The sequence below is a fragment of the Solea solea genome, chromosome 12 (assembly GCF_958295425.1).
Source record: "Solea solea chromosome 12, fSolSol10.1, whole genome shotgun sequence".
Lineage (NCBI taxonomy): Eukaryota > Metazoa > Chordata > Actinopteri > Pleuronectiformes > Soleidae > Solea > Solea solea.
Genome location: NC_081145.1, coordinates 984,153 through 1,001,506, shown reverse-complemented (window position 1 = coordinate 1,001,506; position 17,354 = coordinate 984,153). Strand labels below are relative to the sequence as shown.

Sequence of the window (17,354 nt, the reverse complement as noted above, 5' to 3'; positions counted from 1 at the left end):
ACATGCGGTAACTGCATATATATGCAACCACGGCCCGCGTGAAAAACTGACTTGACTTGGAGCCCGGGCCTGGAGTCGTTGTTGGTCTGGAACACGTTCACGACAAAGTCATTCTAAGTATCTCACGTCTCACATAAATCACGGTCATAAGGGTTCACACAGGACGTGTGAACCCCCGAGCAGGGGCCGAGCTACTGTAGAGCCCTGTTACAGTTCTAACAGGGGACGGTTTAAAAGGGCACGGTTGTAAAAGGGGACGGTTGTAAAAGGGGACAGTTGTAAAAGGGGACGGTTGTAAAAGGGGAAGGTTGTAACAGTGGACTGTTGTAACAGGGGACGGATGTAACAGGAGACGGTTGTAAAAGGGGACGGTTGTAACAAGGGACGGTTGTAAAAGGGGACAGTTGTAACAGGGGACTGTTGTAACAGGGGACTGATGTAACAGGAGACGGTTGTAACAGGGGACGGTTGTAACAAGGGACGGTTGTAAAAGGGGACAGTTGTAACAGGGGACTGTTGTAACAGGGGACTGATGTAACAGGAGACAGTTGTAACAGGGGACGGTTGTAACGGGACGGTTATAACAGGGGACGGTTGTAAAAGGGGACGGTTGTAAAAGGGGACGGTTGTAACAGGGGACGGTTGTAACGGGACGGTTATAACAGGGGACAGTTGTAACGGGACAGTTGTAAAAGGGGACAGTTGTAACGGGACAGTTGTAACGGGACGGTTGTAACAGGGGACAGTTGTAAAAGGGGACGGTTGTAACAGGGGACAGTTGTAACAGGGGACAGTTATAAAAGGGGACAGTTGTAACAGGGGACAGTTGTAAAAGGGGACAGTTGTAACAGGGGACTGTTGTAACAGGAGACGGATGTAACAGGGGACGGTTGTAACGGGACAGTTATAACAGGGGACAGTTGTAACAGGGGACGTTGTAAAAGGGGACGGTTGTAACAGGGGACTGTTGTAACAGGGGACTGTTGTAACAGGGGACGGTTGTAACGGGACGGTTATAACAGGGGACAGTTGTAAAAGGGGACAGTTGTAACAGGGGACAGTTGTAAAAGGGGACGGTTGTAACAGGGGACGGTTGTAAAAGGGGACGGTTGTAACAGGGGACAGTTGTAACAGGGGACTGTTGTAACAGGGGACGGTTGTAACAGGGGACGGTTGTAACAGGGGACGGTTGTAAAAGGGGACGGTTGTAACAGGGGACAGTTGTAACAGGGGACAGTTGTAACACCTTGAATTCCTCCAATCAGAAAGAACTTAGAGTGATGACACTGACTGTGCACATGCTCAGTGAGCGTCCCTCATTCCTGATAAAGAGAGAGACACATTTGAAACGTCCTGACGGTGTTATCTACAAAAGCTTGTTTTTTAGGTAAAAAATGATTTTTGGATGCTGTTTGAAGATCAAATGTCTATGAATTCAAACAAATATTATTAGAATCACTGTTTTGAAGCTTAAAATAGAAATGGCTAACAAGGGTCAAACTAGCATTTATATCTTAAAAACTAATAATAATAATGCTTATTGTTTATTGATAGTTTTTTACTTGACGTAAGGCGACCTTGAGTGCCATGAAAGGCACCATCAAATCAAATGTATTATTATCATCATTATTATTAGTAGTGAATCATTTTCTTGCATTATAATTTGACGGCTTCACTTCTTTTTTATCACGTATATGAGAAAAAGTTAAACATGACTTAAAAACATGAAATGAATAGTCACAATAACATGACTGATAAATAAGATTTTCCATTTTGCCTATATGATTGATTCATTATGTATATTTTACACATGTTACAACCGTCCCTATACACTGGGACGGTTGTAACATGTGGAGAGACTGTATTAAAATCAATGTTGCAACATGTACATATTTCATAAAACCACACATTATTTCAACAGTTGACAGATTGAAGTTGATAATAAAACAAATAGGTTATTTCAGTGTAAATGGTTTTTGATGTATTGCTGAAAATTGTGACCAGGGACAACTGTCTCTGGTCTTCCTTACTTATTAGCTACATGGGTCTACAGTGTCGTGATACAAGGATAACCAGAGTGAGGATATTTTAGTATTTTAGTAAGAAATGTGCACAGCAGGAAGACAAGGAGGGAGATGAAGGAGAAGGTAGACAACTGGAGAGACCAGGAGGCTCAGAGCAGGAGCTCAGAGCAGGAGATGAACAAATAAGTGAAGGAGAAGAAGATGTGAGGGAGGAAGAAGAGGAGGCTGCTGCAGATTCAGAAAGTGGGACAGAGGCAGAGAGTGACCACCAGTCAGATGAAGATGACAGGGAGGAAGAGGTTTAGTTTAAACACTGGACTTGTTCTTGTTGTTCATGATAAAACAAGAAATAGTTTGAAAGTATTGTTGTGTTTGTTCTGTTAAATCATTTACATTTAGAGATTCATACATGAACCACTCACACAATCAAAGTTACCTACTGCAGCTTTAAGCCTGTCCCTTTAAACCTTTTTTTTCTTGTTTTCTTCCAATCTGGAGCAAAAATATAAAAACAGTTAGTGTTGTTATAGAACATTTGTGTTTGTTGTTTTTTGTTTTTTTCAGTTCTACAGGAAATGATTTTTATGATGATGTAATGTGACTGTCAATCACCACGTCCACTGAGTCCTCACATAAAGTTTGTTTATTTACAAAAACAAACAAACAAACAAACAGCTGGAGCAGAGAAGAAACGCTGAGTCTTTTTCATCGTGCGTGCGTGCGTGTGTGTGCGTGCGTGCGTGTGGACGTGAGATTTCAAACAGCACATCAGTGCGTTTATGTATTGGGAGCCCGGAAATTTTTCCAAATAAACACAGCTTGATTCGCCCTGGGTGGGCAGACTTATCAAGAGACTAATTCTATAAACAGATGAGGGAGTAAGGAGCCACGTGATTGGCTGAGACAGAGTGTGTGTGTGTGTGTGTGTGTGTGTGTGTGTAATGAAGTTTTAATGAATGTGTGTGGCCTCAGAACAGCACAGACTGTTTATGATGGACAATTTATTCCCCGCTGCAAAGTCAACATCCAGTTATTACCATGTTTCTGGGCTCATGACTCTGCAGCTCCAGCAGCTCCAGCAGCTCCGGGAGAACCAGCCTCCACTTTCCCCGGCGTCATGACTCTGTACGGCCGCCTGCCGCCGCTCGCAGCCCCGGCTCCGGCTACGGCTCTCAGCCTCCCCGCGCCCCCGCTCCTCTACCTGTACGGCCGGGACGGCGGCGCACTCCTGCCCGCCCTCGGCCTGGTTCCGACCCGCCACGAGCCTCCGCAGAAACCGCCCTACAGCTACATCGCGCTCATCGCCATGGCCATCAAGAGCGCGCCCGAGCAGCGCACGACCCTCAGCGGCATCTACCAGTTCATCATGGACCGGTTCCCGTTTTATCACGACAACAAACAGGGCTGGCAGAACTCGATCCGACACAACCTGTCCCTCAACGACTGCTTCATCAAAGTGCCGCGAGAGAAGAACCGGCCCGGCAAAGGCAGCTACTGGACCCTGGACACCAAGTGTCTGGACATGTTTGAGAACGGAAACTACCGCCGCAGGAAGAGGAAGGGTAAGAACCAGCGCGAGGTTCTGGACTCCGGAGCCGCTGCTGCAGGAAACAAGCGCTGCAGCAACAAGGGACCGGGGCCCCCAAGGGCCCCTCTGTCCTCTGTGAAGCACCAGGGCGGCTCAGAGGAGCCGGAGGAGGAGACGGTGCCACAGACTCTCCCGGAACAAAGAGTCGCAGAGGAGGACAGCGCGAGTCCTGCTCAACTGGAGCTGGAGACCAGAGCGCGAGAGCGAGGTCCGCTCTGCGCCGGAAACACGAAGCTGGGAAACTTTCCGAGCCGAGGAAAAAACAAAGGTTTCAGCATCGAGAGCATTTTATCCAGAAACGAGGACGAGACGCGCAGCAGCAGCTGCAGGAACGGCAGCATGTGCGGCTTCTGTGCGGAGAGTCCCGCTGCTGTCAGTCCGTCTGTGGTGCTCGCTGCTCGGCATCATCATCACCTGCACAGATTCCCGCTCTGCTCTTACCTGTCACTCACCTGTCCGCCTGTCACTCACCTGCCCAGACCCGCTGCTCCAGTTTAAATAAAACCACAGTCTGAGAAGTTTTAACGATGAGACACTGAGAGACTTTTTTCTGTTTTTCTACTTCCAGGACCTTCGTTATCTACAGACACTTGACAGAGAAGTGCGTTTTTGCGCGTGCGTAAAAGTCTGGATTATCATAATACTGACTTTAACTCGTGCGTAAAAGTCTGGATCATCAGAATACTGACTTTAACTCGTGCGTAAAAGTCTGGATCATCAGAATACTGACTTTAACTCGTGCGTAAAAGTCTGGATCATCATAATACTGACTATAACTCGTGTGTAAGAGTCTGGATTATCATAATACTGACTATAACTCGTGTGTAAGAGTCTGGATTATCATAATACTGACTATAACTCGTGTGTAAGAGTCTGGATCATCATAATACTGACTTTAACTCGTGCGTTAAAGTCTGGATCATCATAATACTGACTTTAACTTGTGCGTAAAAGTCTGGATCATCAGAATACTGACTTTAACTCGTGCGTAAAAGTCTGGATCATCATAATACTGACTATAACTCGTGTGTAAGAGTCTGGATTATCATAATACTGACTATAACTCGTGTGTAAGAGTCTGGATCATCATAATACTGACTTTAACTCGTGCGTTAAAGTCTGGATCATCATAATACTGACTTTAACTTGTGCGTAAAAGTCTGGATTATCATAATACTGACTTTAGCTTGTGTGTAAAAGTCTGGATTATCATAATATTGACTTTAACTTGTGCGTAGAAGTCTGGATTATCATAATATTGACTTTAATTTGTGCGTAAAGTCTGGATTATCATAATATTGACTTTAACTCGTGCGTTAAAATCGGGATTATCATAATATTGACTTTAACTCGTGCGTAAAAGTCTGGATTATCGTAATACTGAATTTAACTGGTGCGTAAAAATCTGGATTATCATAATACTGACTTTAACTGGTGCGTAAAAGTCTGGATTATCATAATACTGACTTTAACTCTTGCGTAAAAGTCTGGATCATCATAAAACTGACTTTAACTGGTGCGTAAAAGTCTGGATCATCATAATACTGACTATAACTGGTGCGTAAAAGTCTGGATTATCGTAATACTGACTTTAACTGATGCGTAAAAGCCTGGATTATCATAATACTGACTTTAACTTGTGCGTAAAAGTCTGGATTATCGTAATACTGACTTTAACTGGTGCGTAAAAGTCTGGATTATCATAATACTGACTTTAACTCGTGCGTTAAAGTCTGGATCATCATAATACTGACTTTAACTTGTGCGTAAAAGTCTGGATTATCATAATACTGACTTTAGCTTGTGTGTAAAAGTCTGGATTTTCATAATATTGACTTTAACTTGTGCGTAGAAGTCTGGATTATCATAATATTGACTTTAATTTGTGCGTAAAGTCTGGATTATCATAATATTGACTTTAACTCGTGCGTTAAAATCGGGATTATCATAATATTGACTTTAACTCGTGCGTAAAAGTCTGGATTATCGTAATACTGAATTTAACTGGTGCGTAAAAATCTGGATTATCATAATACTGACTTTAACTGGTGCGTAAAAGTCTGGATTATCATAATACTGACTTTAACTCTTGCGTAAAAGTCTGGATCATCATAAAACTGACTAACTGGTGCGTAAAAGTCTGGATCATCATAATACTGACTATAACTGGTGCGTAAAAGTCTGGATTATCGTAATACTGACTTTAACTGATGCGTAAAAGTCTGGATTATCATAATACTGACTTTAACTTGTGCGTAAAAGTCTGGATTATCGTAATACTGACTTTAACTGGTGCGTAAAAGTCTGGATTATCATAATACTGACTTTAACTCGTGCGTTAAAGTCTGGATTATCATAATATTGACTTTAACTTGTGCGTAGAAGTCTGGATTATCATAATATTGACTTTAATTTGTGCGTAAAGTCTGGATTATCATAATATTGACTTTAACTCGTGCGTTAAAATCGGGATCATCACAATCTCGATTTTAACACATGCTCCAAAGTCTGTATTCTGGTGCTTTTGCTCCAAACTTCCCCAAAAGTGATGCTTGATCATAACACAGCTGAAAGTATGTGATGATTTTGTGTTTTGGGGTAAAAAAAATATATATATTTTGGGTAGAAATATCCAGTTGTGTTTTCTTCTTTTTTATTGAAATAAATTGCAATTTGATTTGTGACATGATTTTGTAAATCAAGCTTCAGATGAATATTTACATTGTTACGGCTTTAAAATATGATTGACAGTCAAAATATGACATATCCTGTGATTTAATGCAAGGATGAGAATTTAAAGATGGGATTTATTTCCAACATTTGTTTTCATTTCCTGAAAACGTCAGCTGCAGTAATTACAGCAGATTAAGATTAGAATCTTAATTCCTGCTCATACATGAAGATGAGAAAGTGTTTGATGATGAAGAGAATAATGTAATCGTGCCATTAAAGCTGTTTTACATTCCACATGTGCAAAATAAAGTTTAGTTTTGAATAAAATAAAATGAACCTGGTTTATTTATAATATGAACACAAACACAGCTGGAGACTCCTTTATAAACCTAAACATTTTATATTCACAGCTGATAAACGATGCATCGATGACATCTTTATCTCACTGTGAGACAGACTTTTGTAAACCACTCACTCTCCCACACCAAAGTCCACAGAGAAAATCAGTGATTTTATTATACACATGTATACACATGTACATATATATATATATATATACACATATGTGTGTATGTATGTATATGTATATATATATATATATACAGTATATTCATATGACAATGAATTAAAATGAAATGTCCTGGTAAACACTACAGACTCAAAAAATGTTTTTTAAATCTCACATGTGAAGGATGAGGATAGAAAATTAGAATTAGTGTCTGTGTGTGTCTGTCTGTGTGTGTGTGTCTGTGTGTATGTGTGTGTGTGTGTGTGTGTCTGTCTCTGTGTGTCTGTCTCTGTGTGTGTGTGTGTGTCTGTCTCTGTGTGTGTCAGAGGTCAGAGGTGGTTTGTCCTGGTTAAAAGCTCTTGGTTGTGATGCAGGTCAAACAGAGTCATTGCTGACACAAGTGTCCTTCTTCAGGACGAGGACGCGACGCTCGTGCAAATCAACAATGTTTGTTGAAATAAACAAACTTTTCTGCACATTTGAGCAGAGGAAGTCGCTGTCACGCGCATTTCCTGTATTTATACACAATTCTTATGGTCAGACGTGTAAATAAAACACACTGAAAACCTCAGAGGGACGAGGACAAAGAGAAGGACGAGGACAAGAAAGAGGACGAGGATGAGGAGAAGAATGAGGACGAGGACAAGAACGAGAATGAGGAAAAGAATGAAGACTAGGAAAAGGACAAGGAGAAGAACGAGGACAAAGAGAAGAACGAGGACAAGGACGAGGAGAAGAACGAAGACAAGGAGAAGAACAAGGACAAGAACGAAGATGAGGAGAAGATCAAGGAAAAGAGTGGAGATGAGGAGAAGAACGAGGACAAGGAGAAGATCGAGGACGAGGAGAAGGACGAGGAGAAGGAGGGCGAGGAGAAGAAGGAGGAAGAAGAGAAGAACAAGGACAAGGAGAAGAAGGAGGACGAGGAGAAGAATGAAGACGTGGAGAAGGACGAGGACGAGGAGAAGAATGAGGAGAAGAACGAGGACAAGGAGAAGGACGAGGAGAAGAACGAGGACGAAGAGAAGAACGAGGATGAAGGATGAGGACGAGGACGGGGAGAAGAATGAGGACGAAGAGAAGAACAAGGATGAGGACAAGAAGGAGGACGAGGAGAAGAATGAAAACTAGGAGAAGGACGAGCACGAGGAATAGAACGAGGACGAAGAGAAGAACGAGGATGAAGGATGAGGACAAGAACGAGGAGAAGAACAAGGATGAAGAGAAGAACAAGGACGAAGAGAATAACGAGGATGAAGGATGATGACAAGAACAAGGACGAGGCGGAGGACGAGGACGCAGAAAATAACGAGGACGAAGAGAAGAACGAGGACGAGGAGAAGAACGAGAACGAGGAGAAGAGTGAAGACTAGGAGAAGGACAAGGACGAGGAGAAGAACGAGGACGAAGAGAAGATCGAGGACGAGGACAAGAACGAGGACAAGGGGAAGAATGAAGATGAGGAGAAGGACAAGGAGAGGAATGAAGACGAGGAGAAGGATGAGAACGAGGAGAAGAATGAAGACGAGGAGAAGGACGAGGACGAGGAGAAGAATGAAGACGAGGAGAAGGACGAGGAAGAGGAGAAGAATGAGGACGAGGAGAAGGACAAGCACATTTCTCTCATTCGTCTGTCTTCACTCCAGTTATTCAAGTCAAGTCAAGACGTGGATGAATGAGAATTGTTACGTGTCAAAATGAAAAATATAAGAATAAAAAGTCCAAACGATCAAAGTCAAGATTCAGACATTCATCTTCAAAAACTTCCTGGAAATTAAATAGAAAAAAAACAAAAAACTAAACACATATGACTGTTATATACACACACACACACACACACAAAGAAGAGGGCGGGGTTGTCTGGGTTTGGGGGCGTGATTGATGACCTCAGTTCAGGTCACATTAAATGCTAATCATGTTAGCATGTTTCTGACTCACACATTAGTGTGTGAGTGTAGAAAATGTTCTCCAGACTGAACCGGAGGCTCTTCATATACATATATGTATATCTGTATATATGTATAAATGCATATCTGTATATATGTATATCTGTATATATGTATAAATGCATATATGTATATGTATATCTGTATATATGTATATCTGTATATATGTATAAATGCATATATGTATATGTATATCTGTATATATGTATATCTGTATATATGTATAAATGCATATCTGTATATATGTATATCTGTATATATGTATAAATGCATATATGTATATGTATATCTGTATATATGTATATCTGTATATATGTATAAATGCATATCTGTATATATGTATATCTGTATATATGTATAAATGCATATATGTATATGTATATCTGTATATATGTATATCTGTATATATGTATATCTGTATATATGTAAAAATGCATATCTGTATATATGTATATCTGTATATCTGTATATATGTATATCTGTATATCTGTATATATGTATATATGTTTAAATGCATATATGTATATCTGTTTATATGTATAAATGCGTATCTGTAAATATGTATATCTGTATACGTATATCTGTATATATGTATAAATGCATATCTGTATATATGTATATCTGTATATATATATGTATATCTGTATATATGTATGTATAAATGCATATATGTATATATGTATATCTGTATACGTATATCTGTATATATATATATATATACACATATGTGTATATATATATACACATATGTGTGTATATATATATATATATACACATATGTGTATATATATACACATATGTATGTATGTGTATATATATATATACACATATGTGTATATATATACACATATGTGTATATATATACACATATGTATGTATGTGTATATATATATATATATATATGATGTATGTATGTGTATATATATATATACACATATGTGTATATATATACACATATATACACATATGTGTATATATATACACATATGTATGTATGTGTATATATATATACACACATATGTGTATATATATATACACATATGTATGTATGTGTATATATGAAAAAGAAAGTGGTGAATCAGAGGAGACGAGCACCTTTCTGCATGGAGTTTGCATGTTCTCCGTGTGTGTGTGTGTGTGTGTGTGTGTGTGTGTGGCCCTGCGATGGACTGGCAAACTGTCCAGGGTGTACCCCGCCTATCGCCTGATGTAGCTGAGATTGGCACAGCACCCCCTGTGACCCTCTGGTGGAGGATAAAGCAGTAGATGATGGATGGATGGACTCGTGCTCTTAAACAGACATTACGTAGATTAGAAAGAAAATGGCGTTTCAATAACCTAGAGGAATTTCATATAGCCTGGAAAGATGGTTTTGTAGCTTACAAAAAGCCCTACACAAAGCTAGAGCTGCCTATTATTCTTCTCTAATTGAAGAAAATAAGAATAATCATAGGTTTGTTTTCAGCACTGTAGCCAGGCTGACACAGCTCCACTGAACCATCTATTCCTTTAACACTGAGCAGTGATGACTTTATCAACTTTGTTGTGAATAAAATAACATCAATTAGAGAAAAAATGGATCATCTCCTCCCTCATATTGGGACTGACTCATCTTTTAGCACAAGAGCTTTAGAAGCACCAGGTGCACAGTTAGACAGTTTCTCCCCTATAGATCTCCCTGAGTTAACATCATTAGTTTCATCATCTAAGCCATCAACCTGTCAGTTAGATCCTATCCCCACCAAACTGTTTAAAGATGTGTTTCCTTTAATTAACAGCTCTATATTAACTCAAATTAATCTATCCTTATTAACTGGATATGTGCCCCAAACGTTTAAAATAGCAGTTATTAAACCCCTTCTCAAAAAAGCGACCCTTGACCCAGATATTTGAGCTAATTACCGACCTATATCTAATCTTCCCTTTGTTTCCAAAATCTTAGAAAAGGCAGTTGCTAATCAATGATGTGAATATTTGCACATTAATGGCCTGTTTGAAGATTTTCAGTCAGGTTTTAGATTAAACCATAGCACAGAAACAGCACTAGTTAAAGTTAGTAATGATCTTCTCTTGGCTTCAGATAATGGTCTAGTTTCTTTACTTGTCCTGTTAGATCTTAGTGCTGCATTTGACACCATTGATCATGATATTCTACTGCAGAGATTGGAGCAGACTCTTGGTATCACAGGTGCTGCCCTCTGCTGGTTTAAATCATACTTATCTGATGGATTCCAGTTTGTTCATGTTAATGATAAAGCCTCACTACAAACAAAAGTTAATTGTGGAGTTCCACAAGGCTCAGTGCTTGGGCCTATACTTTTTACCTTATATATGCTTCCTCTAGGGAACATTATTAGGAAGCACAACATACACTTTCATTGTTATGCAGATGACACACAGCTATATTTATCAATGAGGCCGGATGAAATAAATCAGGTTGCTCAACTCCAGGAATGTCTCAGAGACATTAAGTCCTGGATGACCTGTAACTTTCTACTTTAAACTTTTATACTCGGCCCTAAACACCTCAGAGAAAAACTTTCTGATCACATTGTCACTTTAGATGACATCACCATGGCTTCCAGTTCCACTGTGAGGAACCTTGGAGTTACTTTTGACCAGGAAAGGTCATTTGACTCACACATTAAACTAATTTCCAGAACATCCTTCTTCCACCTGCGGAACATTATGAAAATTAGAAACATTCTGTCTTTACAGGACGCTGAAAAACTAGTTCATGCTTTTGTTACATCTAGATTAGATTACTGTAACTCCTTATTATCAGGATGTTCCAACAAGTCTGTTAGAACCCTTCAGTTCATTCAAAATGCTGCAGCACGAGTTCTGACAGGAACTAGAAAGAGAGACCATATAACTCCAGTGTTAGCTTCTCTACACTGGCTCCACCCACAGTTTAGAATTCAATTTAAAATCCTCCTCCTCACGTACAAAGCACTTAATGGTCACGCCCCTTCATACCTGAAAGACCTAGTCTTACCTTATCACCCTAACAGACCACTTAGGTCATAAAATACAGGTTTACTTGTGGTTCCCAGAGTCTGTAAGAGCAGAATGGGAGGCAGAGCCTTCGGTTACCAGGCTCCTCCTCTCCTGTGGAACCAGCTTCCAATGACAGTTCGGGAGGCGGAGCCTCTCTCTGTATTTAAAGTTAGACTTCAAACTTTCCTTTTTGATAAAGCTTATAGTTAGAGCTGGTTCAGGGAAACCTGGACCAGCTCTTAGTTCTGCTGCTATAGACCTAGACTGCTGGGGGATTTTCCTGTGGTGCACGTACATTCACTCTCTCACACTCAGGGTATGAATATGACTTTTTATATGTCATTAACCTTGTCTCTTTCTCTCCCTAGTTTGTGTCTTTCCTTCCTTCCCTCTTTCTCTCTCTCTCTCTGTATTCTCATCTTGCAGGTTGCAGGATCCAGATCCAGTTTTCGAGGCTATCCATATCATACATATTGTAATCCCGACTTCTAGACACAGGTAGTGCCAGGGCCGTGGATTTTGTGGTTTACAAAAGAGGAAGTAATTTCTTCAAATGAAAGACACCGTTTCTGCAGGACAGCCAGAGGTAACAGAACAACCCGATCTCACGTGGAGTCGGGCTCTCTTCTCCGGTCCGTCCATTTACCTGGTCCCCACCCCAACAAGGGGACACGGAACCAAAATCACATAATACTAAGGAAACAAAAGACTAAAAGTGATAATAAAACATTATGGACTAAATAACATAATTAATAAAATTAACAATACAGCTTAAACACATAATAAAACAATAACATGTAATTTAATGGTGTTAATGGTGACAAATAAACTACACGGTTACCCCATTTCAATAACCGCCCACAACAGCACACATGAAACATGTCAGACCACAACTGAACATGAGTACAGGTGGAATACACCCACACCCACAACAGGCAAACAGAAACCGAGGAATAGCACCACACCCTCAATAGCAGAAAACAAAACATGTGAGGGGGTGTCAAAGTGCCATCACAGCCCATTTAAGTGACAAAGTCTCTGTATCTAAGTGGACGCTGAATCAGGCGACAACTGCGGGACAGGAGGTGCACAGGTTCCTGTGAGAGTGACTGACGCACAGTGGGGCTTGTGGAGGCAACAGAGGAGGAGGGGGATGAGGAAGGGCAAAGAGGAGAGGGTGGAACACTGTGTCGAACACCACGACTGGCAGGAGTAGGTGTGGGCTGTCTACCGGCACCAACAGGCACATGTGGAGGAGTGGGAGGGCGAAAAGGCAAGGCCCCTGACAAGGCCGTGAGGCGAGGGGCTGGTGACTGTATCTCAGTGGGCACAGTAGTTGCCTGTCTGATAGAAGAGGCACCTGTTCAACCTGTTATGATGAACGACCCATGCTCGCAAGCCTACGCTTTTTGGATCTGTCATCTCATACGTAACATCTGGGTAACCACCACTACTCAAGCTGCTGGTGTACCAGGAGTAGAGGAGGTTACAGTGGGACTAAAGTTCAGTATCACATCAAGTGGCGAATTGGGTTCTCTACCATTAACTAAGAAGAACAAAGAAAAACAAGTACAGAATGAACACTTGAATTGTATGCAAGCTCAGCTTGTGGCAAATACTGATCCCATTCTCCACTGCTTTCTACAATGTATTTGGCAAGCTGATCTTTCAGCGTCCAGTTCACTCTCAACCATGCCATCGGACTGGGCGTGGTATAGTGAGGGGCAGGTTTTATCAATGCCAGGGAAACCACAGAGATGCTTAATGAGGTCTGACTCAAACTGTCGACCTTGATCAGTGTGGATCGACTCTGGCACCCCATGATGTCTGATATAGTCCTCATAAATACACTTTGCCACTGTAGTGGAACGTTGATCCCTCAATGGAAAGAGGTTGACAGATGTGGTAAAATAGTCCATAACTACAAGTACATATCTGTTGCCAGATGATGTAACAGGAAGTTCAGTGATGTCTGCGGCCACTTTCTGAAATGGCCTCTCAGCTTGGATTGGCTGCAGTGGAGCTCTTTCACATGGAGTGGGGCAGCTCCGTGTTTGACATGCAAAGCACTCAGTACAAAACTTGTGAATATCACGGGTCATGTATGGCCAGTGTACGCTCTGCACTCAGGTGTCCACTGAACTGATTACCATGACAATGCTGTAGAGATGTGAGCTGTGGGTAAAACAACCTGGAAATTAACAGGTGTGTTCGAGCCTGTTTTGACCTTTCTACAGAGGATTCCCTGCATAATTACCAATTTGGGAAATTCATGTCAAAGTGTCCTCAGTGAAGGGGAGGAGCATTTTAAACAACCAACGGGTGGTCGGTGTTTGTTGTCATGTAGCCATGCAATGACCTCCCTGATACATTGTCTTCATTCTGTTGTTGCTGCAGTTCATCTAGGTGAACAGAAAGAGTGTGGCTAACTTCTGGTGAATTGTGTCAGTTTTGTCATGTGGGTCTCTGCCAGGTGAGGCAGTAGTGTCCGTGGTGATGGAAGAGGTAACACACTGGACAGCTTTGTTGTGAACCTCAGTCTTTGGACGCCTGGACATGGCATCTGTGTTAGCATGCTGCCTGTCCTCTCTGTGTAAGATGTTGTAGTCATACACATCCATCTCAAAAATCCATCTACTGCGTCTCCCAGTAGGATCATTGTCCACTGGGGTTTTCTTCAGACTCAGTAAAGGTTTATGATCTGTAATCACAGTGAATGTGCTGCCGGAGAGGAAGTGTTAAAAATGTCTCACGGACCAAACAACTGCCCAGAGCTCACGGTCAAACGTAGACCACTTTCTTTCAGAGGGATTAAGTGTGTGACTTGCATAGGCAATAACACGTTCCTTATCACCTGGTGTTGAGACAACACAGAGCCAATGCTGCCCTGTGAAGCATCAGTGTACAGGAGGAAAGGTTGTGGCAAAACGAGATGTGCCACAATGGGAGGATGAGTGAGAGCATGCGTCAAAGATTGAAATGCATCCTCACACTCAGCCGTCCATTTGGATCTCGCTCCTTTGTGCGTGAGAGAGTGCAATGGAGCAGCAATGTTTTTAATAAATCCACGGTAGTAAGAGCATAATCCAATGAATGCTCTCATCTCTGTAGCTGTCCTAGGTGTAGGCCATTTCCGAACGTATATATGTATATCTGTATATATGTATATATGTATATCTGTATATATGTATATCTGTATATATGTATATATGTATATATGTATATCGGTATATATGCATATCTGTATATATGTATATCTGTATATATGTATATATGTATATCTGTATATATGCATATCTGTATATATGCATATCTGTATATATGTATATCTGTATATATGCATATCTGTATATATGCATATCTGTATATATGTATATCTGTATATATGTACAGTATATCTGTATATATGTATATCTGTATATCTGTATGTATACGTCCAACAGGAAACTGAAGTTTGTAAACCACTCACTCTCTCACACCAAACCTCATAGAGAAAATCGGTGATTTTAGCTGGTGGGGACACAGGAGCTGCTGGTCCTCTGCTGCCTCGTGTGGTCACTTTATGTCACTGAGGTGAATGTGAATGCAGGATTTTTCATGGCGAATTAACAAAATCAGACATTAGAACTTGATGTTGGCAGCAGTGGATCAACAACTCCTGTGTATGTGATGTTAAAATCACCGATTTTCTCTATGGGCTTTGGTGTGGGAGAGTGAGTGGTTTACACAGTTCAGTTTCCACAGACATTAAGGTTTAATATCAGTCTCTGACCTGAGATCAAACTGTGATCTGTTTTGCTCCAAGGTTTACACACACACGCACGCACGCACGCACGCACGCACGCACGCACACACACACACACACACACACGCACACACACACGCACACACACGCACGCACACACACACACACACGCACACACGCACACACACAATGATGTTGTCACAGTCGCGCTGACAAACACGCAGCTGTTCAGTATAAATCTTCACCAGTTTGTTTTAGCTCAAGTGCTCAAATTAAGTATGTGTATGTTTTCATATGTGTGTGTGTGTGTGTGTGAGAGGAGCTCCACTTCCTCCGGGATCAAGTGTTGAAGTCAGGGTGGTCTTCAGTCTGGGGTGGTAATCCTGCTGCTGTGTACAAGTCTCAGACACACACACACACACACACACACACAGGTCTCCTGGGTCTGTGTGTGTTTATTTACAGTTTGGTCAGAGATGTGGAGAGCGGCCGTCGCCTCGTGACGACGTCATCTCCACGTTCTGTCTTCACTTCTTCACATTTTTACAGCTTTGACGGAGATGTGCTCGCGTTAAACATAAAATAAATATTTGTTTGTGTGTGTTCCACGCCGCCGTGGTGTGTTTGTGTGTGTTCCACGCCGCCGTGGTGTGTTTGTGTGTTGGACATGCAGAAATAATCTCAGTGTTTGGGTTGGACGATGCAGCGAGAGAGCACACACCAAATCCAGTGTAAATAGAAAAACTTGACAGAGAAACATGAACATCATTCACTGAGGCAGCTGCAGTTTATTTTACTGCTAACAGAGAAATGTCATGTTTTAAATAGTGAACTGATGTGATATTAACAAACAAACAATCAGAGCTAAACAGAACGTATTATTGTTTCAATGTGTGTGAGAACATTCAAGTATAAAAACCCTCGACTGTGCTTAATCATCAGTGTAAGTCTACGATGTCCAAACAACACGTTCACGTCTTTATCTCACTGTGAGACAGGAAACTGAAGTTTGTAAACCACTCACTCTCTTACACCAAAGTCCAGAGAGAAAATCAGTGATTTGAGCTGCTGGTCCTCTGCTGCCTCGTGTGGTCACTTTGTGTCACTGAGGTTAATCTAAACGTAGGATTTTGAAAGCCGACTTTTACAAAATCAGACGTTTGAACATAGTGATGGAGGCAGCAGTGGATCAACAACTCCTGTGTGTGTGTGTGTGTGTGTGTGTGTGTGGTGTTAAAGTCACTGGTTTTCTCTATGAGGTTTGGTGTGGGAGAGTGAGCGGCACAAAACTTCAGTGAATGGTGAGGACAGGTGAGGACAGGTGAGGACAGGTGAGGACAGGTGAATTGGTGATAATTCAGGTCCCAGAGTGAGTGAGTGACATCTGTGACCTTTGACCCACGTTGACTGGCACATGTGTTTACATATTTTATCATTTGTAAAGTTTTAAACGACTTTTTTACTTATACTCAAGTCCATTTTTGTTTGAGTTGAATATTTCAGTTCTCTCTCTTTTCCCCTCCGCTTCTCTCCCACTTCGTGGGCATCATTTGTCTAACCAGGAACATCACATCTATTTTCATGTTGTTTTTTCCTTGTGTGACTGCTGGCAGCCATGTTTCCACTAAGCTCCGCCCTCTGTCTTTTTCAGATGAAGTGCACACACACACACACACACACACACACACACACTGTGTTTACACAGAGTTATGTCAGATGAACATATGCTAACGTGTACGTTAGCCTTGGTCTGACATTAATGAGACGCAGGAGGGTGTTGGTGGTGCGACGCCGCCGATGACTGGACCTTCACAACTCATTACACACCGTCCAATCAGAGCGCAGCGAGCGTGACCACTGTTTATTTATC

General features: G+C 41.4%; 1 protein-coding gene across 1 annotated transcript; it reads left to right on the top strand.

Annotated features, from left to right (window-relative positions):
* Positions 1-2,974: 2,974 nt before the first annotated feature.
* Positions 2,975-4,367, top strand: foxl1 (forkhead box L1). Its single transcript, XM_058646492.1, has one exon. The coding sequence runs from the start codon at positions 2,977-2,979 to the stop codon at positions 4,108-4,110; it is 1,134 nt and encodes a 377-aa protein (XP_058502475.1). The 5' UTR covers positions 2,975-2,976; the 3' UTR covers positions 4,111-4,367.
* The last annotated feature ends 12,987 nt before the right edge of the window (positions 4,368-17,354 follow it).